The sequence below is a fragment of the Notamacropus eugenii genome, chromosome 3 (genome assembly GCF_028372415.1).
Source record: "Notamacropus eugenii isolate mMacEug1 chromosome 3, mMacEug1.pri_v2, whole genome shotgun sequence".
Classification (NCBI taxonomy): domain Eukaryota; kingdom Metazoa; phylum Chordata; class Mammalia; order Diprotodontia; family Macropodidae; genus Notamacropus; species Notamacropus eugenii.
This window is the reverse complement of record NC_092874.1, coordinates 462,270,370-462,296,018: the sequence shown is the minus strand read 5'-3', so window position 1 is coordinate 462,296,018 and position 25,649 is coordinate 462,270,370. Positions and strand designations below refer to the sequence as shown.

At 40.4% G+C, this 25,649-nt stretch overlaps 1 protein-coding gene across 2 annotated transcripts in view; it reads right to left on the bottom strand.

The window, feature by feature from the left end:
- Positions 1 to 52: 52 nt before the first annotated feature.
- CADPS (calcium dependent secretion activator) overlaps positions 53 to 25,649 on the bottom strand; it is a 544,059-nt gene continuing 518,462 nt past the window's right edge. For both annotated transcript variants that reach the window (XM_072598786.1, XM_072598785.1), the window contains 2 exons: positions 4,651 to 4,755; positions 53 to 1,267 (listed from right to left, as the gene is read on the bottom strand). In XM_072598786.1, coding sequence (XP_072454887.1) covers positions 1,088 to 1,267; positions 4,651 to 4,755 — 285 coding nt within the window. In that variant the 3' untranslated portion in view covers positions 53 to 1,087. The remainder of the gene's footprint in view (positions 1,268 to 4,650; positions 4,756 to 25,649) is intronic.

Here is a 25,649-nt window from a genome sequence, read left to right as displayed (position 1 = left end):
TTGAGTAATCCAGCCTCAGCCCTACTAGGTAATATAGAAAAAGACTTCAAACTTTATTCTTAGGACATCGGAATAGTTATTTATTGAGAAGCCACAGTTTACCACACTTTTCAACTGTAGGCTTTGTATAAGGCCAAAAGCAAGATAGATCCACTACTATACATATAAAGGAAAAGCTTCTGGAGGGGACCCCAGGGTCATGCAGTGACTGGTCAAAATGGAATGTACATGACATATAAAAAACATTGTGAACCAAAATAATTTAAACTATGGTTACATTCTACTGAAATAAATATCCATTATCTTATTATAAACACATTATATAGTCTAAGATTGTAATTTAAATTTCATCTCTTTTTTTTTTACATATATGATTATTGAAACTTTAAAAAGCAAAATGTAACACTCGATAGGGCATAGGTCTGTAGAAGGTGATTGCTTGGGCCTGGGCTTGCTGAGTAGGGTGTCTCCTCTGAATTGACCTTAACCTGTGCTGGATATTGGAATGACTGATCGATCCATTGGTATATCACTTTTTGTGACTAACTGTATGGTTACATGAAAGTATGATTTCACAAGGAGTCAAGAGAGTTGAGCTTAAATTCTGGGGCCACAGAAAGAGCACAAAAATTCAGTTATTGGAGCCTCATTTTTCTTTTTTGTTTAAAGAACCCCCAACCATTTTTATTTGTGTATTCTTTATGCAGTTGGAATCCACATAATGAGAAACAGGAGTACTTGAGGAACTCATCTTGATCACAGTTACCATCAATGTAGAAACAGGAGACTAAGGTAGCATTGCTTAACTCTGCTTATGAAAGGGACATACCGAGCAGTTGGTCTGTGTATTCTCTGTTTTTAAACAATGGTGCTCCATATTGCTTTGAATTTACAGTTACGAACCCAGGGAACCAATGAATCAAATGGAGGTGCTAATCTCAGTACCACACAGCTATTGGCAAACTTCTCATGGGCATTTAGAGTGGACGGAAAATTCCCCTAATGTGGCTATAACTGAATGAGAGACTAGGGGCATGCATTGATTACAAGGCTATGTCTTAGACGACCTCTAGGACGGGGAGCATGTCTAATCATCTTCTTCATCTTCTTCATCGCTGTCCTTCATCGTGATGCCCTGAAGACCCCCGCCTTCACTCACTGAGGCTGTGGCTTCTTCTACAGTAAGTCGGTTTCGGATTGTGTCATAAGTTTTACTGTTTAAGGTGGAGTCCAGTACCCCTTGCAATCGGAAGTCCCTGTAAGTTTTCTAAGGAGGAAAAAGATGCAATGAGAAGGGAGACCAAAGCTTCGTGAAAGAGGAGAAAAAGCAAGCGAATTTTGTGGGGCAAAAGAACTGACAGGTAACTCATGTTGCGTTTTATTTACTACCAAATCAAAAACTATGATGTGGGAGTTACTATATGCATTAGAAATTAAAATTCATTTCCTGATAAAGAAGAAGGAATTGTAACAAGACATACTGTATCAGATGTAGTGGTTTCTGAAGTGTCCATTTATTCAAAGCCACCAAAAGAAATATTCTCCTACGACTTTCTTTCAGCTGAGCCTCATTTTTCCTCTTAGGTTAGCATCATTAACTACCGACAGATAGAATTAGGAGCATAGGAAACCAAAGCGATCGTTTGCCTGTGATCGTTAGCAATTTTTTTTGGTTGCATCCTGTTTTTTGGTATTTCAACTGTTCTTAGCTGCAGTAATCCAAATACAGTCTCTTTCACATGACAGACATATGTATGTTGGTATAGGGAACGGATCACAGGCATCAAAAGTTATGGCGAGAATGAGGCACTAATGTCTCATCAATATGTTGTATGAACATGACTCATTTTTAATCTTTCTACAGAACTTGAGAGTTAATTCTATCTATTTTATTTGGTATTTCTTGTACGGATTCGGGTTTTGGGGGGGAAGATTTTGACTCATTTTTTTAGAACAATAAATTGGACATTATTTGATAATAAGAATTATCGAGGGTGACCTAGAAGACATTCATACCATGGGTTAGAGGACTCAAGGTTCTGTATATCTCTTGAGATTTTACCATAACAGAATCTCTGTCAGTTTCAGGATATCTAGAGCCTCACAGAAATTGTTTCTCTAAAAAAATCTTATAACATTATTGGAAAATGACTGGGAGCATCTTACTTATGGTGATTTCATGAAAAAAAAATAGAAGATCTGTCTTTTACTTCCTTTAATTATTGTCTTGTTGATATACATTTTTCTATAACTACCACCTTTATCCATTAAACTGTGAACTCCACAAGAACAGGGACTGTCTTTGAATCCCCAGAACTTCACACAGTTCCTAGAACATAACTAGGTGCCTAAATTTTTTATTAACTCACTAACACACTGTAGATTGCTATGTCTGGTCTCAGAAGTGAAGAGGTTGGAATGAATGACCTATGAGATTTGTTTTCCATCTCTGAATCTAGGATCTTATGAATTCTGGGCCAAATCATAACTTCTTCCTGAAGAATTGAGGGTGTTAAATGAAATTGTCTGTACACAATTCCAGAATCTCCAGTCATGTCAGGGAAGAAGGGCTAAATTAGTGGCATGGTTTTATGTACAGATCAAATAGCTGGCAGGTAGACTGAATTTTTATTTTCATCATTTATTTTGATGTCCTGTAGACACAGCTTCAGTGGTCTTTAGATTGTGGTAGGAAGAAAGGAATTCCAGTCCTCTATTCTAAGTCAATACCAGGGCTATGGGCAAAGACTCAGCTCTGCCAATTAAGGCAGAAGAAAAAGCTGATGTTTGTTTTTTGACACAAACATAGTTTGTCATGGAGAATACATTCTCTGATAGTAAATTCCTTTCCATAGACGTCCTCTTAAGATTCCTCCCATGTTTACAAATGTAAACTCCTGCTTTGGTTCCTGATTCTTTAGGTCATCCAACCTTACCTCCCCAAAGCCTGAACATGCCATTGATGTGGGGATATCTTTGCAAGGTCCAGAGAGGAAGAAATCACTGAGAGGAGGGAATGAGGTTTCTTACTGGACATCATCAAATCTAGCACAATTAGGATAGTAAACATGCTGTTATCATTCGAAGTTTTTCTTAAAGAGAACATTGGGCAAATCACTTAAGCTCTTTGTACTGAGTCTCCTCATCTGCAATGTGACAGCCCCGACTACATGGTCTCTGAGGACACTTTTGTCTTTAGTTCGGTGGTCTATGCTATGCTCACTATAGAAAACTTTGGAAGTTACAAGGTTCTTGATAGATCAATTTTGGAAAATACAGCAGTACAGCATCATGTGTGGGTGTGCATATATGTGTCTATGAGCACGCATACATATGGATATACTTAATTAGAAGCACCTCTTCTTCTAACGCTCACAAAATAAGGGTAAGATAGAAAGGTGCCATATAAAGCTATTTATAACTAGCAGTCAGACCAGGGAAAATGGCCAATAGACACCCCCCTCCCCAAGTTAGCTGGAATCACAAATTTGAAAATTAGGCTGGATCGATATGTTGAGCTACGATATGTCTTTTAACAACTGTCATACACCTCTTCCTAGTATTTGATTTTAGAATTTCGAATCTTTATAAAGCCATTCCTTTTGAGAGTAAATTAATATAGATATTAATTTTCTTTAATTACCTCAAAATAAACTGTAATTGGTTTTAAGTTATTACAAGGGTTAAAGAGATTCTTAATATGTTCTCTTCAGGAAAAAAAATCCAAGAAGAAAAATAGAAATATATTTTTATCCTTTTAAAAATAGAAATCCAGCTAGATTTTTACCCTCAAAATATTTTGAAAAGTGGCATATTTGGGTTTATTCATTTTTTGAGCTGGCTTTTTTATTGTTGTTGCATATAAATGTTTTTAAACACAACACTGCAAAGCCTCAAATGGAAACTGAAATGATCAAAAACGTATTTACCCCCTTCTGCGAGCTTATTATCTCATGTAAACCACTGTAATTTCACACTGAAATAATTATCATTAGTCCAAGGAGCACACACATACGAACAGGAAAAAAAAAAGCTACTTTGAGGGTATGTGATCTCACCTTTGTGATCCCTTAGAGTTGATTGTATACACCCATTGTAAAAGAAACTCCTTCAATTAACTATCAGAGCAATCTGGATTTACATTCTCATAGTGATCACAAGCACATATTTGGAAATAGCTCCCCTGCAATATTTCCATGAAATCAAGGGTGGAAAATTTTATTTAATTAAACTGGAAGTAGTATTGGTTAATCGGTAGGATTCATATATAAGTACAATGAACCCAGTTTTTTGTTTTTTGAAATTGTCAGCAGATCATACTCTTTTGTTGAACTCTTGCCTGATAAATTCACAGGGTCTTTGTCCAGTCAGGGCAAAGATCTGATCTCAAATTTCATCTTTTTTTTTTTTTAATAAATATAATGAATCCACTACTCAGATAAAAATTTTAAAAAGATTCTCTTGTATCATCATTATTAGAATGATTAATTTTAGGATTATCTCATATATCTTATTATTTTCTTTCTTTCCTTTTCTTTTTCCAAAGACTACTCTTTTGGAAAAGAAGCCGTAGATATCTGTCGAAACAGGTGGGCATTAGCTGTTTGCAAAAAAGCATGTCGCCTTTTTTTTTTTTGTTTAATGTTTTACCTTTACCATCCTAATAAGTGTTTTCAGCTGATAAATATGAAGCTGCAAGTCCATCCGATCTGTCAACCAGGTGCAAATCACGTTCATGGAACTGTTGTACCATTGCTGGAAAAAAGAGACAAAAGTTCTCCAGCAAACATGTTACAAAGAGGCTTAGGTTTATGAAGCTACAAAGCCCAGTGATTAAAGTGGTCGATGGAGATTTTCATCTTCAGAGAGCACGATGGACATACATTTAACAAAAATCAAGTCCTTTCCTTTTGCAAAAAAAGCCCCAATTTATGTACTAGTGTGCCAACATGAAACATAATTTCTCTGTCCATGACCACTTTAACCTTACAGTGTGGACAAGACCACTGTCCTCTTGATTCGCCCTTAGTTGGGCTTTTAAGTGACTTCTTTTTCTTCTTATTTTTATGGTGTTGATAATGCACACCACTGCATGTCAGCTTCCCTAATGCAATTTATCCTAGTCCCCAAAGGCAGGCAATGAGTCTTAATGCTGATAGAACTAAACACCATCACTTACCACTTACCTTAAGCAAACTTCAAACCTCATCTGTGGAACTGGGAATCAGCCTGTGAGGGCCTCGAGGAGCCTGGATTAGGTAAGATGTCTTAGTGTGTTGGGGGCTTCCAGGCGCTAATACAATGAGTGTGGTTTATCTTTAGGACCCAAACGCATGCATGCAGCAGCTTATGTGACCTTGCCTGGACTGTGCAATCTGTTTTAATCTTAACACAAAAAATTATGAAAGATGAAAAAAGCAAATACAAATGAGCTCATTTCAAGCTGTTGAAATCATACTTCCCCCTTAAGGGGGTTAAATTTTGCTTCTTGCCTGTGAAAAATGCTTGAAGCTATGTCACTGCAGACTGCCACCCCTGCAGAGAAGGAAGTCTCTGGCTCGGTATAATTTTGTACTACTGCTCATATATTCATAAATCTCACTCGGAGACATATGAACAGTGTTATAAAGTGTCAGGGTAAAAAAAAAACCACCCTCATCTTTTATACTTCACCAGGTTTCATTGCTTTCTACAGTAATTTACAAAATGTGTATTCACCAAAGAATTTACAAATAAAAATGGAAGGCGTTGTGGACAAAGAATGTTAGGGTGCATCTATGCGGCTGAAGTGGAAGAGATGCAGAAAGAATGGGCAGGGAATTTGTACCATGCATTCTCACGTACATACACATCACACACCAGTGGGAATTCAAAACCCATAAATAAAAACATGTTTCTTATGATAACTCCACCCTTTCTCACCTAAAGATCATCCAAAATCAGTTTATGCCTAACACTCACAGTTTTCCCAATTCTTATTTCAGACTTAATTTAAAAAAAATTAATCTTGAATTTTTCTTACAAGGTGAAACTTGGCAGTTTCACCTTGCAAGAAACGAAACTTGCCTCTCTCACCGTGTTTTTTTAAAAAACGTTTCCATCCCCCAAGTCATATTTGAAATCCATCATTTTTTTGGCTCCTTTCTGTCCCAGCCAATTGCTGGTTCCCTCAGAACTCAGCACAGAAAAGAGCTCACACTACTGTGCTCAAGGCACAGCCTGACAGCCAAATCCTGCTCTTTTAAAGATTACGAAGTTGACATTCAAGATTCCTGGGGGCACCTTGCCCCTCAGCAAGCGGGGATCACTGGATTCTTTGCTCTTGGTTTGGCCCTGACCGGGGGAGAATAGGATGCAGAGCAGATTCTAAAATGGATGGGTTTTCTTATCACTTGTAAAGACTTATCTAAAGACAGAAGGGGGAGTTTCCTGGAGTCTAGTCACACTGGATTCTAGGACTCTGGATATTAAAGAGGCCTAGAGCTAAGCAGCATCTTCCCTCACAGTGTCTGGGGTGTTTGGGACCCAGAGTCCAAAACTGCCCTGAGCAGGATATGGTTTCAAACTGCACACATGCTGGCCTCAGCTGTCATGTCAAGTACGCCTCAGACCCTCTCAGGATGGGACTAAGAGTGGAATTCTGGATGTACAGACATGGTTCAACAGTCCAAGCAAGCCCAGATACCCCAGTTTGGAGAGGGATATTCTGTGGAGAATGGCGTCACTGACTGAGGGTCTTCAGATCTGACAGTGTCACACCAGTCCAGGAACCCACTGATTGGCCCTGGAAGGTTGGCCGTGTCTCTGCAATGGGCTCCCCTTCTCCTTCCCAGGGGTGTTGCATCCTGAGGCATGTGGCATGCCTCAGAAGGAAGTGAAGGAGGCATTCGGCTCGCTGGCTTCTAGACAGTGGCATTTTGCTTTGGCTGTGAGGATAGACAAGCCACGCACCTCAGCCAAGAAGCCTGGTGTGACATGTCTTTTCTCTTCACTGAGAGACATGCCACCAAAAAAAAAAGCTGCAAAGCCCCCCTCCCATTTTGTGTAAGCCGTGCCCATTCTGTTTCATTTCTCTTCCACATGGAGTTTGGAGAGTAAAAAAAAAAATGATGCAGCCTACTACCGACATTGTAATCTGTCACCCAAGTGGGGTGGACCACGTGTACATCCAGGGCTCAGTGAGTGAGAGTTCTTACTGGCCATCCCAACAAGCTCCATCATCCATAGGATGCTCATGCCTTCTTGTACCTGGCCTGCCTGCTCATTGTAGGAGGTGTCAAATTCCCACCCAAAGAGGGAAAGAAGGTAAAATTACTCCCTTCTAAACCTTATGCTTAAGAGATGACCTGGGAGGTACTTTGGGATGCAATGCAATTAGACCTCATTTTATGGGATATGGTGCTTCCATCCTAGGAGTTTGGGATGCTGGAAGAAGGAGAGAGAGAGAGAGAGAGAGAGAGAGAGAGAGAGAGAGAGAGAGAGAGAGAGAGAGAGAGAGAGAGAGACTGCCTTGTAATCATGAACTTGGCCCATTTATTGCAACTTTTGTTCATCTAACCATTTTTTGCCATTTTGGGGTGTATGCTTCTTCCCTGTTTAGGTTGATGTCTGCTTCTCTCCCTGGGGTGGGTTTGATTTCAGAGGTCCTCATGGGATGGATACCTTACGACTTCTTGTGAGGGAAGCTAATAAAAATATTTGAGGCTTTCTCCTTTTGTTTTTGTATTTTCCAGCTTTGCCTTTTGGGGGAGCTTGCAGTGGAATAGAAGCTTCTTGAAGTCAGAAGCTGTTTTTGTCACCACTGCCATCCTGTCTTTGCATCCCTTTGTGTACTGCAGGGCTTTCTGTCCAGTTGGTGCTTAAAAAATTGAACTTAAGAATATCCCAAAGTGACAAACTCAGTCAATTGACCCAGTGCATTTTGGTTTTTAAACCAAACCCAGTAATCAGTAATACCCAGTAATACTTGGTCAACAAGTATTTTATAATGTCTACTGTGTATCAAGCATATAGTGCTAAGTACATAGTGTTTAGAGCTGGGGATACAGCTAAAGGATTCGCATGAGTCAACCTTGGATTGTGAGGATAGAGAGAGTAGGATGAATATTTTTGCTTCAAAGTAAAATTAAAATATTAACCCTAACCTGAATTCGAATTTTGTCAATTGACATACCTTGTCCTTCTAGTGTTAATAAATGCCTGCTGGGTTGGAATACCAGAATAACAATGAAATAATATTAATTGTTCTTGGGACAGCAAAGTGTCCAGGTGGATAGTGCTGAACCTAGAGAGAGGAAGACTTGAGTTCAAATCCTGCCTCATGAACTTATCTATATGTGTAACTTTAGTCCACTCAGTCTCCCCAGGCTCAGTTTCTTCATCTGTAAAATGGGGATAATCATAGCACCTACCTCACAGGGTTGTTATGAGGATCAAATGAGATAACTCAAGTAAAGTGCTTTGCAAATCTTAATGCACCAAATAAATGCTGACTATTATTACTTACATAACTCTTTACTTTCACTCCCATTCAAATTTCTGTATTTGATGCTCACAATGGCCCAAGATAAAAACAAAACAAAACAAAACTTAATAATGCAGATAATAATCATCATTCGGTTGCACCTAAGACTTTGTGACCCCATGGACTATCCTGTTCATGGGGTTTTCTTGGCCAAGATACTGGAATACTTTTCCTTTCCTTTCTCTAACAGATTAAGGCAAATAAGATTAAGTGTCTTGTCTAGGATCACACAGCTAGTCTGAGACCGGATTTGAACTCAGGTCTTCCTGACTCCAGACCCAGTACCCTATCCACTGAGCCATCTAACTGCCTCCTCTAGGTAATAATAGTAATCATCAAAATTATAGGAGAAGAATTTGAGTGATAACAATAAATTATTATATTAAAACTTAAACAATGCCTTAAAGTTTGCAAGATGCTTTAATACAGACATGATCCTCCCCATTTTATGGATAAAGATTGAGGCTTGCCTAGAGGTTGTGAGCTGAGGCTTTTCACTACACCACAGAACACTTATGGACCAAAGCACTGGTCTTGGGGCTCTTGAAATGCTTTCATTTCATAGATAGAGCTTGCTCTAAAGTCACAAGCCTTGGAAGGATGAGCTGAAGACATACTATGAACATCTTGTAGTGAGAAAGAGTGGAAGCGTCATGATCGAGGCTTGGCTTTGGAATCAGAGAGATCTGGGATCAAATCCTGGATCTTCCCCTTCTTACCTGGGGAACTTTATGCATGTCCTTTGACGTCTCTGGGCCTCAGTTTCCTCAACTGTAAAATGAAGAGCTAGGATCCCCTGAGCTTTTCTCTGATATGAACTGGGTGGGTCCTTCACCTAAACTCTTACTGTTCCAGAAAAAGCTCTAGGACGACAAGTGACAAATGGGTGGTTGATTTGAACTGGTGGAGGGATTTCACACACCAGGAATTTCCCTACCCTGATGAAACAATGGACTAATCAATAAGCATTTATTAAATGTTTTGTTAGGCACTGGAGAATTCAAAAGTATGGACCAAAAAAAAAAAAAAAAAAGAAGAAGAAAGCTAGCCAACATTTATTTAATACCTACTGTGTTGCTGGGCCCTGTACTAAGTAAGCACTTTACAAATATTACCCCATTTGATCTTCATAACAATCCTGGGAGTTAAGTCCAATTATTATCTTAATTTCACAGATGAGGAAACTGAGGCAAACAAGGGTGAAATGACTTGTCCAGGGTCACATGACTGTCTAAGGCCAAATGAACTCAGGTCTTCCTGCTGCCAGGTCGGGCTACCTTCATAGCTGTCCTCCGAAAACGAATGAGTATAAAAACTTAAAAATCTTGATAAGTATTAAGGACAAACTTTAACAGGACAGGAAAGAAAATAATATACTGGTTTTGAAGAGAAGAGCCTAATTTTGCATGTTTCTGGAAGCAGTTCTCACTGCTAGGGTCCTTTGCCTCTTAGAAGCATATTGAAACTCAGGAGTATTAATTAGCAACTTTATCAATTGTTTTTAAAATAATTTAGAAATAAAAATAGCACATGAGAAAGACAGCCTGTGCCCTCTTAAGCGCTGTGTCCTAAGCACCATGGAGAAATGAGGGAAGGTGTTTGGCCAGTGTAACATTAGGTATCTCTGAGGCATCGCATCGCATCACAACTATTGACTTGGATCTTTCAATGGCCATGGAGAGTCAAAAAATGGAGTCTGCTCCATTCAGTCAGAGCTATGGATTTTTCTTGCAGCCTGGGGAGTGTGACTCAAGCCTTGAATGGTTTAGTGTCCTCCCCTCTTCTTCTCTCCCTCCCTCCTAGTTGGGGACATTACACAATGAAGACAAGGTGAGAAGAGTACGATTTCCCAAGGAAAAGAAGGTAACACTATTTTCTCTGGGAATAGATTGAGTTTCATATCCAAATAAGTGGCATGTCACTGTTTCTTTGGCCTAATCAGTTCAATTGCAAAGTTGTCAGTTGCTGAGTAGTCATCATATACCATTAAGACACATTTAATCTAGAAAATACAGTTTTTGGCCTAAATATCTGGAGTCCTTTATCAACCCATCTTAAAATTACTCGAGTTCATGTTGAAATATTAGGACTCTGTATAAAGTAGGCGTTTAATAAATGGTGATTGAATGAGTGATTTGTCAAATAGATTCCATAAGGCTCACTGTACTAGAATTGAAATGAGAATTCAAAGAGGAAGAGCGCATTATTATTTTTAATATATGAATTTTAACTTGACACGGTGGCAAGAGTGACAAAGACCTGGCTTGGAAAATCTTGTCTCTGATCTGTTAGCTTTTAGTTTGTGGGGGTCCTAGTTTCCTAAGCTATCCAAGGAGATTAGACCTCTGAATTTGGAATCAGCAATCCCGCCTCTGACCCTTAATAGCTACGTCATCATGGGGGAGCTCCTCTCCTTCCCTGGGCCTCAGTTTCCTAAACTGTAAGGAAGGATAACAGTGCCTTCAGCTTCTACCTCACAAGGCTGTTTTTGAGGCTCCAGTGAGAAAACATATGTAAGCTTCTTTGAAAAACTTTAAGTGCTATGCAAATGACAGCGATGATGATTCTTCAGAAGGATCCCACTATAACTAATTAAAGATGATTGTAATATCCATTTAGCTATGACACTGTTCATGACCCCAATGGCATAGAACGAAAATTGCATCATGGAATCTCACACAGGATCATAGACTTACAGTTGGAAGGGACCATAAGGGTCGTTTAACTCAAGTGCATGGAGAAACCAATGCCCAGAGTTCATAGGACCATAGGTTTAGAGCTGGGAGGGACCTTAGGGACTATTTAGCTCAATTGCCTGATTCTACCAGTGAGAAAACTGAGGCCCAGAGAAATTCAGTGATTTGTCCAAGGTCAAATAGAAAGCGACAGAGTTGGGATTTGAACCCAGGTCTTTTTATTCCAAATCTAGCATTCTTTCCACTGCTTCCTGCTCTCTCTAGTTTTGTGTATAGTAAGTAGCCCTCACCTTAATCCATGATACGTTTGTGGTAAAGGGATTCTAAATTAGCAACAAGAAACTATGAGGTTGGAGTCTGAGAGCAAAGGGTTTGTTAACCAACTGTCCTGTTCTTCCAGTCATCATCTTTGGGGCTCCTGCATGCAAATCCTCCTCCTCAGCTGTCACTCCACTTACATGGGTTGTTTCTTCCTATTCTAAAGTACCCTCCTTGAGGGCAGAAAATGTCTTACTTTTCTATTTTTCTTCCTAGCACTTAGCACAGTGCTTGGCACTTGGTAAGTACTATGCATTTTCATTCATTCATTCATTTAAAATACCTACAGGAAATTTTCTAGAATCAAAAAAATGGAAAACGTTATACCCTTGGGTTTGAATTCTTTCTCAACCACTTTAGATCTTCCCAGTCTATACATTATTCCCTTTGGTGTGGAAGTGCTTTGAAAGGTTAAAACCATAATCAAATGGAATGATTTTTTTATTTCAAGAAAACCAAGTTCACTTAAATTTCGTTCTTCAGGTATGGGATATTTCACTGCCCATAACTGAAATTTAATTTTAGTGACACATGAGATTGTATCTATGTGCCCAACTTGACTTGCTTCTCCTTTCCATCTCCTGAAATCAAACAAAAATAAATCCTGAATTTGATGAAGCTTTTTCTTAATCTGTGTATCTTAGTCTCTGTCTGTCTATCTATCTATCTATCTACCTATCTATCTATCCATCTATCCTTCCATCCATCCATCCACCCACCCATCCATCCATCCATCTTTTCCTCCTTCCTTTTATCCATACATTTATCTATCTATCCATCAGTCCTTCTATTTATCTATCCATCCATCCATCTATCTAGCCATCCATCTATCATTTATTTGAGTATATTTTGGGGGGAGGGGGATGAGATAACTATCAAAGCCTAGAAGAGGCAATGTGGGCTGTTAATTGAATTCAATCCATCTTAAGGGAGATTTAAAAAAAATAGCAACATAGTGAATTTTGTAAAGTTAAGTCTTTTAGCCAAAAAACTGGATGAAGACATCAAAGGGGAGTTCTGCAGGTAAAGAAGTGTGAGAATTTTTCTATGGAACATAAGACAACAATAGTGTTTCTGGCACTCTACCTTGATAAGCTCAGAGGGCCAACCTGGGAGAAAATTCTTTTACAGCCTGGACTGTCTAATAAGATAGGGAAATATTGGTGGCATGGAGACAATAGAAAAGACAGCAGTCATAATAATACTGTAACTACAGCCACCTGACCAGGCCCTTGGTTTTACTTTTCAATGACCAAAGATGGTTATTTATTTCACTCCTCCTCCTCTCCTGGACCTTCTGAGCCTGCTTGCCAAACTGAAATACTATCATGAAATCTTTTATTTTCTGGACTTTCAAGAGATATATTTCTTTCTTACAACTTGGGTAACTTAAGAGCATGTGAAAGAACTCATCCAGAGAAAAAAGACACCAGTCTTGTCTTTGCAGCTTTTCCAAAGCAGCCTTTGCTTTTTAAAATTTAAGCCAAGAGTGTATATTCTACTTGAATTGAAACTATGAGAGACCTGGTCAAATGATAATAATAAGAGGCAGCTGGGGCTATAGTGGGTTTGAAGCAAGTCCTCCTGATTTTTCTGTTCTTTCCTGTGTCTTTTCAGAAGGGAAATATGGCTTCCTATGTAACTTCAGTGCAACCCTTCAGGCCTAAGGCCAAGGCCCTGATTCAAGCAATGGGTCAACTTATAGCAGGCCTTTGGATTTGAGGTGGAATTCTCTAGGAAACAAAAACTAGCTTCTGAGGATGATTGGTCTTTGTCTTGTTTTTACAGATAGAGACAGTGGCAAAGGCATAGCCCTTTGCCAAAGGCAATCTTTCAGAATATCATCCATTACCAGAGCTGTCCTGAGGAATGATTATTTCCCAGGCATAGGGGAGGCACTGGTTCTTCAGAGAGGCTCCAGGGACTCTACCTGAGACTGTCAAGTTTGGGACCTCACTTCTCTACCTCATTTGGAGGGTCTGATGAGGTAGGTTTTGAGGTCTCTAGTCAGGGTAAATTTTTTTTTCATTTTTGACTTCTGTAATTATGGTGCACCCACCCCAACAACCTGTACGTAACCCTCTTAAAGAGGTCCTCACTGGGTCAAAAAGAGTGCCAAGGAATAAGTGTGGCCTTGTGTTGCTTCTGAACATTTTGTTTATCATGGATCCTGCTGGCATGCTGGTGAAGACTCGGTACCCCTTCTCAGAAGAAGGTTTTTAAAATAATTGAAGAAAATGATAAATTTCAATTAGAGCTTAATGAAAATAAAGACACACTTTCCCATCCAAGTTCCCAGACCCCCTGAAATCTATCCCTGGATGCCCCCAGGTGAAGATGCCCCCTGCTCTGTTATCTGACTGAGAAGCTGGCCATAGTCACTGCAGCCATCCCAAACAGTGTGTTTCAAAAGCTGCCTTTCATTTAGCAGTCCCAACATAAAGAAGCAAAAACCTTGTGGAAATAGAGAACGTACATTAATGAGAGGGGAAGAAATATGTTCCAAGCAGTTGATTACTTGACATTTTTGACTTTCTTTTTTTAAAGGATTCTCAGATTCTTATCTTTCTCTGAAAGTCAAAGCATTTCTAGAGATATTGTTTATATGTCTCAGGAAAGGCACAAACGTTGTACCTTTATTCAAAAAAGGAACCATCCACTCAAAGGAAATTTATGACCATCCCTCAATTGTTCCAGAGCCTGATGTATGAAAGAGTCCTACAATCAGAAAACTTTGATGATGGGAATCACAAACCTTTGTAGCCCCTATTATCTTACCAGAAGAAACAAGACCATGTAGCTTCCTAACCTGAAGTCAAGGCTATCTGTGTTACTGACATGGAGGAGATCTGCCAGGGTCCCTACAGGAGCTCTTCTGAATGCAAATCCAGCAGAAGATGTCTATTTTAAGACTTAATAGCTAACTAGCACCTTAGCATTTGCAAAGTATTTTACAAATACCATCTCATTTGATACCTACAAGATGGTATTATTATCCCCATTTTTATAGATTGGGAAACTGAGATTTAAGTGACTTACTCAAGGTCACATGGCCAGTAATTATCAGGATTTGAACTCAGCTCTTCCTGATTCTAAGGCCATTACTCAGTCCATGAGTTATCGTACTGTCTTGAAGAAGACTTCCCTTCTCTTAGGTGGTGCAATAGTACAAGAAACAGTCTTCATCTATCTTATTTAATCAGCTTAGTCAAGGTCCCAGCTCAGCTTAATAATCTGGGTTGGAGAGACTTTCTGTCATCACAGAGAAACGAGCCCCTCAGTACTTGGGATACTGAAAGGTTAAGTGACTTGTCTATGGGACTCAGGGGTGGGGGTAGGGAGAGAGAGAGAGAGACAGAGACAGAGAGACAGAGAGAGAAAAAGACAGAGACAGAGAGAAAGACAGAGAGAGGGAGATAGAGAGACACACAGAGAGAGACAGAGAAACAGAGGCAGACAGACACACACACAGAGACAGAGACAGTGACAGAAAGAGACAGAGACACACAGAGAGAAACAGAAAGACAGAGAAATAGAAAGAGAAACAAATTAATGATGAATGTGTTGATGTCATTAAGTCTATTCTTTGTTCTTTGCAGACTCAAAGGCCAATCTAGACATGGTGACCCCAATCCTGGTATAGACTGATTGCCCATGGTCACATAGCAGGGCTTGATCCGAGGTTCTCCTAGTTTCAAGGATATCCCTTTAGGTACACTGTCATGATGTCTCTCAATGCGGGGCAGGGGAAAGGGCACTGGGCCTGGAGTCAGAAAGAGTTCAAATCTGGTCTCAGATACTTCCTAGCTGTGTCACCCTGGACAAGTCACATAACTGTTTGCCTCAGTTTCCTCATCTGTAAAATGAGCTGGAGAAGGAAATGTTTGGCCATGCCCAGCATTTTTGCCAAGAAGACCCCAAATGGAGTCATGAAGAGTAAGAAACAATTGAACAGCAGCCAATAAGTGATCTTTGAGGGGGCATATGGAGGTCTCACAACATTTCCTTTTACTGCAGTAAGTTCTGTGAAAGATGAGGAAAAGTCATTCATTAGCCCTTACAAAGGAAGACAAAAATGGAGAATGCATATTTCAACTAGTTCACATATGAGTGTTTTCAAGGTAAGGTTTTGGGTGAGTTAATCTACATCAAGAATTAGGTCACTATCTCCAGACTGAACTTGGGCTCTGAAAGAACAAAGAATAAATCTGATGATATTGGCACATCCACTTTCTGTCTCTGTCTGTCTCTTATTTTTTCCTCTCCTCTCCTCTTCTCTCCTCTTCTCTCCTCTCCTCTCCCCTCATCTCCCCTCCTCTCCTCTCCTCTCCTCTCTTCCCCTCCCCTCTCCTCCCTTCTTCTTATCTTTCCTTTACCTTTTCTCTCTTTTTTCTTCCTTTCTATTTTCCTTCATTCTATATTTTCATTCATCCCTCTTGCCTTCTCTCCTTCTCTCCCTCCCTCTTTCCTTCCTTGTTTGCCCACAGGAAGAAGGTCTCTAAATCTCTGTACCAGAATTCAATGAAATCCAGGGACTAAGAATAGGAACATTTCATTAAGAATGTAATTATTCTAGATAATGCAGAAATTTAAGCAAAAAAGAAAAGTAAAGATGAGGGAAGAGAAAAAGAGGAAGAGAGAGAAAAAGAGAGGGAAAAAGAGAGAGGGACAGGGAGAGAGAGAAAGAGAGAGAGAGAGAGAGAGAGAGAGACAAGGAGAGGGAGAGAGAGACAAGGAGAGGGAGAGGGAGAGGGAGAGAGAGAGAGAGACAAGGACAGGGAGAGGGAGAGGGAGAGAGAGAGAGAGAGAGTTTTGGGTATTTTGTGACAGTCACCTAAAACATTTTTAATGAAGACCCTTTCCTCTCCCAGTACAATTGTAATGAAGTGATACTTGCTAACAGCAGAAATCTTTCCCTTCTGCCTCTTCAGCCCTTTTCTTTCCATGAAAGTCTGCTTTTCATAAAAGACAGCAGTTTCTCTTTCTCTAACATGCTCATACTACCACAGACTTATTACGATTTGGAATGTACACTCAGGGCAGTCCTTATTGTAGGAAACAATTAAAGGGAATTAGTCTAATAATACGAGGCAGGGCAGCTTTTGCCCTTCCTACAGTAACGACTCCTGCATGGAACAGTTATACTCATAAAAATCATGTATTTCTTAAATGCATTAAAATGATCTGAGCACCAAGGCTTGGCAATTAACATGGGCCTACTGAGGAGTGCTTATTCCCCCAGCTAAAGGGGATTAATCTGTATTAACTCCAGCAAGGTCTTCCTTCAATGAAAATACATTAGAAGGAATTTGATTTGGAGGCAAATGCCCTGCACACAAGAGCTTTCACATGAGGTTTAATTTCCCTCTCATTTTGCAGGGTGGCAAGGTAGAAAGAGAATACCTGGCTTCATCATGTGGCATAGAGAGTAGCTGGTGCCAAGGGGTAGGTCTTGATCCCTTTCCCTTTGGCACGTCTTCAGACTGAGGACGTGAAGGCCTGAGTTCCTACAGATGGCACCCCCTCTTCCCTTCCTAGGGAACCTGCTTAACTTTCTCTTCAGTGCCTGGAACATAATAAGTGCTATAGAGATATTAGTTATTAGGATTATTAATCTTTTATTCTCCAACCTCCTCCTCTAAGCTCTGAATGGCCAGGGATGGCCCAAAGGCAGTTGACAGATTAGAAACTCTAGGCCTTGTTAGGAAGTGACCACCTGGGGGTGGGGTGGCAAAGAGGAGACTTTGGCGGGGGGAGCTCTATCTCTGACCCTGGTGGCTTTATTGCCTCTACAATGCCCCCCCCCCCAAGTCCACCAAAGGAACAAGCTTAATTTTCTTTCTTTTCCTTCTCTTTCTCCTCTACCCTTCAACGAAAACACGCAAAACGTACGCCATCCAACATAAAGTTGCCGAAATAGCAATCTTGTCTCTGAATATATAAATTGCAAAAATTGATATGAATAAATCTGCAAGTAACGCACTGATTGTGGCACTTTTTTTTTTTCCTTCCAAACCTGCTCTGGGTTCCTCTTTCGGGGAGGTGGTGTTATTACACATCCCCAAGAACATCTGCAAACTCCAGGCTCCTTTCGTTAGAACTGAATGGAGGCCTGACCTCCTGTTCCTTGCCATGAACCCGAAGTTCACACTCATATTTTGCATGTTACAGGAAGCTACAGCTCGCCCCAGGGGTGCTGCACACAGAATCTCAGAAGCCAGATGCAGCCCTGATTCTCCAGGCACCTGAAGGAGTATTCGGTCCCCATTCAAAAGCAGGTCCCCGACCAGTCGCTACAGGTCACTCAGGCTCCTCTGAAGAGGAAGACAAAACCAGGAATGCTTCTAGGGCTGGGCTGTCAGCAGGGAAGCAGGGGGATTACAAGGAACCTGTGACTCTGCCTCTTTCTGCCTTTGCTGGTAGTTTTTTTTGTGTGTGAACAAGAACCATACAACAGATTGAGCCTGGTATAAAGGCCTGAGACTGTGCAAAGGAACCCCACTGAGCTTCAGCTGTGCTCGCAATTAGCAATAGGCATGGGATGATCATTGTTGTGGTAGCTGATGGCAATGCAAAGTGACAAGTTTTATGGGGGGAAGTTAGGAGGAGTGGGGATGGGTGTGCGGCAAGTTTTATCCTCTTTCTTTCTTTCTTTCTTTCTTTCTTTCTTTCTTTCTTTCTTTCTTTCTTTCTTTCTTTCTTTCTTTCTTCCTTCCTTCCTTCCTTCCTTCCTTCCTTCCTTCCTTCCTTCCTTCCTTCCTTCCTTCCTTCCATCCTTCCATCCTTTCTCTCTTTCCACCCCCCAACTCCCATGCAAAACCCATCTTTTGGAGGCTGCAACCTAGTCTAGTCAAAGCCCCTTTCCCTCTATCACTCCAAAGAGCCTTACAGAATTGTTGAAAGAATATTTTTTTTCATTCCTCCCAGCCCTTCAGAATGGGGTTTTCTAGGTCAGAGCTTCCTTACTTTCCTATTTAAAGTCCCCAAATAGCCATTTGCCTCAAATTAGAAGAAAGCTTGTAGTTAGAGGCAAGAGATTAAGCATACAAAATTACTCAGCAGGTAACTGCTGGGTAGATTTGGGGGTTGAGAAGTCTTTAAAACTGACTACGAGACATTCTATACTTCTGACAAAAGAACATAGCAATTCTACCTGCTTCCTTCAGCCACCGTTGTTTGTCTATTATTATGCGCTCTAATGCTCATGAGAGCAAAACTCTTGGTGATACTACTCAATTACCATAGTAACTCACACCCGTGACCTTTTATTTCAGCGTTTGCTTCCCTATTTGGACCAATCCAGGCTGTTCGCATCTATTTAAAATGGTGACTTGGAGTGCTCAAGAGAGTCCCAAACGCAGGGGGGCTCCTCTTTATTTTGGGGGAGGGGTGGAATGTTGTCTTGGGACCTGAACTTATTTGGAAATGTTGAGTTCAGGCCTTCAGAGTAAGCTTCCCCATTGAAGGCGCTCCAAGGCTCCTTGATGGGAGGACTCCCTCCCATGACATTGTGGATACCCAGGACAATGCCCAGGGAAAAGAAAAGAATGATCGTGGGTTCACAGGAGACCAGCAGCTCTCCAGCTGCCCCAAGATCCATGGCTACTTTCACTTGTCCCCAGCCTTTCTCCTCCAAAGTTAGGCAAGAAGAAAACCAGAGACTATTTTCTAGGTTATCCATTCCTATCAAGGGAACTCCATACATAATGTAATGTAGGATACTAATGTCAAAAAGGACATTGATGGAAACACTCAATGGAACTAAATGGCAGTGACTCTAAATACTAACTTTCTCATTTTCACTTTTAGTTTTTAGAGAGTGCTGGCTCTGAAATCAGTTCAAATCCCACTCTGGATACTTACTAATTGAACAAATTATTTAACCTCTGTGGGTCTCAGTTTCTTCATATGTAAAATGAAGAGACTGGACTAAATTATCCTAAGGTCTCTTTCAGCTTTAGATTTATGGTCCTTTGATATTATTGGGGGTATAAATATCTCTAATTATAATATGTATGCATACATACATATACACACAATAATGTTTATGTGTATGTATGTATGCATATGTTATCTCTTCCCTTACAATGTAAGCTCCTTAAAGGCAGGGACTTTTTCAGTTTACTTTTTCTTTGTATCCTCAGTACTTATCATGGTGTCTAAATGTGAAAATGCTTGTTTTTTGATGAACGCTTATACTTAACCATTTAGCAAGCATCTATTGAGCACATAACATGTGCCACACGCTGGACTGAGGGCACAAACTGAGGGGACAAAGATAAAAAAAGAATTATTTGCTCTCAATCCATATGATAATCCATAGAGTATGTCTTATTATTCTAAGTTCATAAGTTTAGAAGGGATCTTAGAACTACCTAAGGATCTTACAGGTAAGGAAACTGAGGCCCAGAGAGATGAGGGCAGTTACCCAAGGTCACCCAGAGAGGAAGTGATAGAGGTGCTGGGATTTGAACTTAGTTTTTCTGATATCAAATCTAATTTTCTGTTCTACATGTATGTAGGTAGGAGAAAAAAAATAAGCCCATATATCATAATTTGGTTTTGTTGGTACTGTCATTCATAAAATAATCAAAACTTAAGTACCGAAGGGACCTTAGAGGGGAATCTTATCATAGGAATCTTAAGGTTTAAAGCTGGGTTGGATTTCAGCGGCTATTCAGTCATTGTGATTCCTAGCTCCTGAAGTGGGGGACCTGATGGACCCCAATTCTAGCTCAACTTCCTCATTTTACAGATGATGAAACCGAGGTCCAGAAAAAGTGAAGTGACTGCCTAGTCACCCTGATTAGTGGTACAGTTGGCACTAAAATCCATGTCATTGTTAGACCTTTCATGAGTCCTGTCACATTAAAGGGAGTACACTTAAAAATAAATACTGTAAGTTCCCTAATTTTGCCCACTGTAAGAACAATTGGGTCCTGCTTACTCTGGAAACCCTCTGCATTTTTATCAACATAGTGAAGCAGATTTACCTTCCTTATCTAAGTGCAGGAACCCTTTCTTATTATTGCAAAGCCCTCTTAGGCTGAAAGCAAGACCACATTTAGGCATCCAGTCTGGATCTGTGATTGTTGTACACAATAGGACCACCAGGCTGCTGGGATTCCAAACATTTCAATAAGAAAGCTATTAATGATCCAGGCCTGAATGGCCAATAGAAAAATGGGGTCATTGTCATAATAGAACCTGGTCAATACACCAAACTCATTATGGCCTTGTTATAGATAAATCAAAGCAATACGTACACATATAAATATATATCCGAACTGACTAAATGTTAATTGATATCTTTCCTCATGACAGATTTATCAGCTATGATATCAAGAATCAAGAGAATGGTTCTGTTTCTGACTATTGTAGAAATGGATCCTCATTAGGGAGAACTTCTTTTTTCGAAGGACATCGGTAAAGAATCAAATGTGACTCAAGCCCCACAGGACTCGTGCTGGCCCATATGCCAGTTCCCTGCTCTTCCCTGGGCAGCTACAGCATTGATATCAACATGCTGACCATCAAGAACAAGGATAATTTCTGAAGCTTACTTTCTTATAGTTGCATCAAGAATTTGGAGGCAGGCTTCCTCATTCCCTGAGAGAATAATGATAATAAACTGCTTACATAATGAGATTTAAGCTTGCTTTATGTAGATTGTCTCATGGTGCTGTGGTTATTCCTGCTTTATAGATGAGGAAACTGAGTCTGAGAGATATTCAGTGATTCCTCCAGGATCACATCATTAGTAATGGCCTCCAGTCTTACTGACTGCAAGTCTGGTACCGTCCACTATCCCACCTAAAAGACAAAAGGCCTCTTTACCCTTTAGACAATTGATTATCTGATGCCAAAGCATGGCTATGGTATATGTCCCAAGATATGAGTTACCATAATCCTTTGCAATTCAATTACATTTAGGACTAGATTCCATTTTGGCACATCAAGATCATAATTGTGGATCATAGGGACCCTCGAGGTCACCCCTTTTTGCTTTTTCACTCCCCATTATGTGTTTTCTTCCCTCATCAAAATATAACCTAAGAGGAGAGACTTTCTCATCTCACTAGCTTGCATCTGCATTCCCAGCGCTTACTACAGTGTTTATCAAATGCTTAATCATTCATTCATGTAGATGAGAAAATGGTGCATTTAGACTTCTAAAGACCTCTAAATGAACTGCATGGACAATACGCATAAGATGCAAGAGCAAGCATCCCCATTTAACAGGGGCTAATTCTTCTATCAGAAAACGTGCCTATCTCCTAAACACCTCCTTGGGCACCAGAAGTGGATTTGGAGCTAAACCTATCAGATTTTAATGGCTGATGAATAATTGCGTAAATATGTTGCGTACCATACAGATGTAATTGCAGAAAAGATGGAAATGATCACAGCCCATGGTACAGAACTGAGATCAAGATGAATGGGGAAGAATGCATCCTTAAATAGTGACTGATTGGTATCCACATCATTTCCCCCTGGTAGTAGGGGAGGGGCTATTTCAACTTGGCTTTTGTATCCTCAGAGCCCCACATGATGTGTGCACATTGTCAGCACTTAATAAATGCTTGAATTGAATGACTGGACCTGTTCCTCTTAGAGGATCTTATGTTGAGATGAATTCCATAGTTGTAAACCTTTTATGGAATTAGATTATATAATTGTGTATATATAACATATGCTATATATAATACATATAATAATTATAGCCCAAAGAGTTAAAATTAAAACTAACAAATTTCCCCTAAATCAGTGAGCTTTTGGCTAGGCTAAGATTATCATGATCTGCACTTTCAAATGTGAATACAGCACACTCTAAAAATTCACATAATTTCCACACACCCCAGATAAAAAATACACAGAGGCCAAGAGCTCAAGGGAATTCTTTCCCTGGTAAAACTAGCCAGCTATTGGCCAAGCAAATGGTGGCATTAGCACAAAGCACTCTACTGGGAAGTATTGTCCAAAACCCTAAAACTGAAAGAAAACAAAACCTAACAACTATGATCAGATTTCAGATATGTTCTCAAGGTCCTCCTCCCCTCTTTTCTCCCTATGAACAGCCTTTATGCTATATGTCAACCAAATAAGAAAGTTGGATTCCTTTTGGGGTGCTTTTTGGATACTGTCTGTGGGAACAGACTTTTAAAAGCCAGGGCTATAGGCTGGGAAATTTTCAAATCCCAGTCAATATGGAAGCTGGATGTTGCTCAGAACCTGGTCAAGAAGTTGGATGCAATGAACTGGGAAGTGTGTTGGTTGGGTCTTTAAGAGAAAGAGAAAGAGAAATAGAAAGGGGTCTAGTTTTGGGGAACTATTGAGCAGAGAAATTCTGGATGACCAATAGTGGAAAGAAAAGGCTGAAGATAATCAGGTTGGGGAATGGAAACCTTTGGATGACTGCTTACAACAATTTAATGCCACTTGTCCTAGGAGGAGACTTTTTGATGGACACAACATGCATTTGCTTAGTGGGGGACAGAGACTAGATTTTGATGCTTAGAATCTATTGGTATAGACAATGATAAAGTGGGTAGAGTAATGTGTCTGAAGTTAGGACGACCTGAGTTCAAGTCAGCCTCAGACACTTAGTAGCTGTGTGACCCTGGACAAGTTACTTAGTTTCTGGTTTCCTCAACTGTAAAATGGGGATAATAATGGCACCTAGGGTTGTGGTGAAGATAACATTTTTTAAAAAGACCTTAGTATATTGCCTAGCACATAGTAGTGCTACATAAATGCTTTTTTCCCTTTCCCCCTTGACTCCAAAATAGTTCAAACTATGAAATGTTTGTCAAAACGAAAGCCATTTTCCATGTACAGCTGGGTTCTGCTTTCGATTAATATCCTTTTCTGCTTTTTGCTTTATTTTAATCTCTGTGAACCATGCTCTGCTTTTTAAATTATTATTATTTTTTACTATGTTACTCTAATTTTTCTCCTCTTCCTTCAGAAATGTCTAAAAAGTCATTTGTCAGATCACGCACTCAAACGACACACTTGGGGAAGTAACCCACCTGATCAGTTAAAGACATCAATCTCAACCTAGAAGTATGAATCTCTTTCATTATCTGCGAACAGTTTTGGGGACACAGGGACACCATGAAAGAGGTCACTGGTAAAAAGTTGCTATTTTGGAGGCATTGGGAATGATGGGTACTAGACCTAAGACCAGAAGAGTTAAACAGTAAATTAGCGATGAGTTAATGCCCCCGAATCGATCACCCTGACTGCTGATTAAGGCCTCCCGATAAAACAAAACAAAACAAAACAAAAAACCCTTCCCCTACCCCCAACCCCCCCGTTTTTACCCTTTTTAGTCTACAGAATACGAAATTAAACACTTGTGGGTTCATTCTAAAGAGTGAATGAAATTGAATGAGCTACCTAGTACTTGAGATGCACGGGGAGTACTTCAATAGAGCAAACCTCCTAAGTTGAATGGAGTGCCTTTGGGGACCAATTTGTCTCTTTTCACTCCCTATTCTTCCATTTTTGCTGACAGATGTACAAAGGCGGAACTACTCCGACAAGCTTATCTTCATGCACCCCCAGCAGCTGTCACTTTTGTCGAGCAAGTTAATCAGGCAAATGCCACCATATCCCACTTTCTATAAGGAACAACATGTTATAGACAGTACTCTTGCTAGAAAGAGACTTTATTTTAACTTTGACTGGCTTGCTTTCCCACCCCTACAGCCCCCCACCCCCACTCAGCTTTCCCCCTTCTCCCCAAAGGGGGAGGCAAGAAAACTTTGCCTAAGCTTACAATTTGGCCAGCCACGATGGCATTAAAAATGAACAATAATACGCCACACAGTCAGGTTTTAAGCTATTTAGTGATTTAAAGGACTTGGGGCCACATTAGACCCACATGGGGTTTATGCTATTAGGCTGAATGCCACAGGCTAGGACAGAAAAAAAAAAAACCCAACCCTGCAGGCAGAAACCATTATTACTCCATGGATGTCTTGGATTCATTTGCTTCTACTCTATCTCTTTGTAAAAACATTTTGCATCCCTCACTGGTTATTTACATGTCTCCTTTGTGAAACCTGACTGCATCAAGAAAGGCTCCCCTTGATTCCGAATAGCATTCGTTCCTGCACCTTGTAGGTTGGGACCCTTCTACCAATATCCCTGAATTTCCTTTTCAATCCCCCCCACCAACACCAGGGATCCCTGAGGCAAAATGAAGGGACTGCTTCACCTCTGGCTCCCAGAAACCCTAAGCCAACTGAGAAGGGTCTTTCCTGGTAACTCATCCATCTCCACTTCCCTCACTTCTATGTAAAGAGGACTTGTGAGGATGTGAGACCTCATGAAAGGGTGCCCCATGCTGGCTCAGATCCTCTCTGAGAGCCCCCACTCACTCTGAGAACTCAATGCCAAAACCAGACATATTTTCATTAAACAAACTCTTTAGAAACAATGTCTGTGGAGGACTCGCCACCGGACAAGGGATTTGTCATTTTCAAGGACTGCCAGCCAGCTCAAAGATCCGGTAAACTCTTTGAAGGCACCAATGCTGAAGTCTGTTTTCCCTGCCTCATTCATCCCGCCCCCACCCCTTTCTTCATTTCCCTCTTGCTAGGTTGTTTACTGCATCCCCAGAAGGATGACCAGGTCTCCAGTCACCAAAGTTGTACGGCTCCCCTACGCACAGTTGGCTAAGGCGTTGCTGTAGTTTCAAATCCATCTGTAGTACTTACAGATTGTGTAACCATGTTCTTCTGTAATCTCAAATTCCCTTTTCCTGTATAATGTTCCTGGGTAATGAAACCTCAGAACAGCACAGAAGCCTTAACTACACTGGTAGGTTATAAAGTCAATAGGCCTGATATGCCAATCAACCACATTGTTGCTGAGCAAGAATGCAGAGCTGAGTCTTACAGAAAGGACTTAAGCTTAGACCCTAAACTATTTATCAACTGTCTAGGATGTAAGTGCTATTGAATTACCTTCCCCTTTTCAAAATAAACCCTGCAAACTTTGTTTCAGGGGGATAAAAGCTCCCAGACAAAACGCAGAGGGAGATGCAGACAGAAAGCCAAAACCCAGCCCTCCCTCCGTTGTGCCTAGGTATAGCAGCCTTC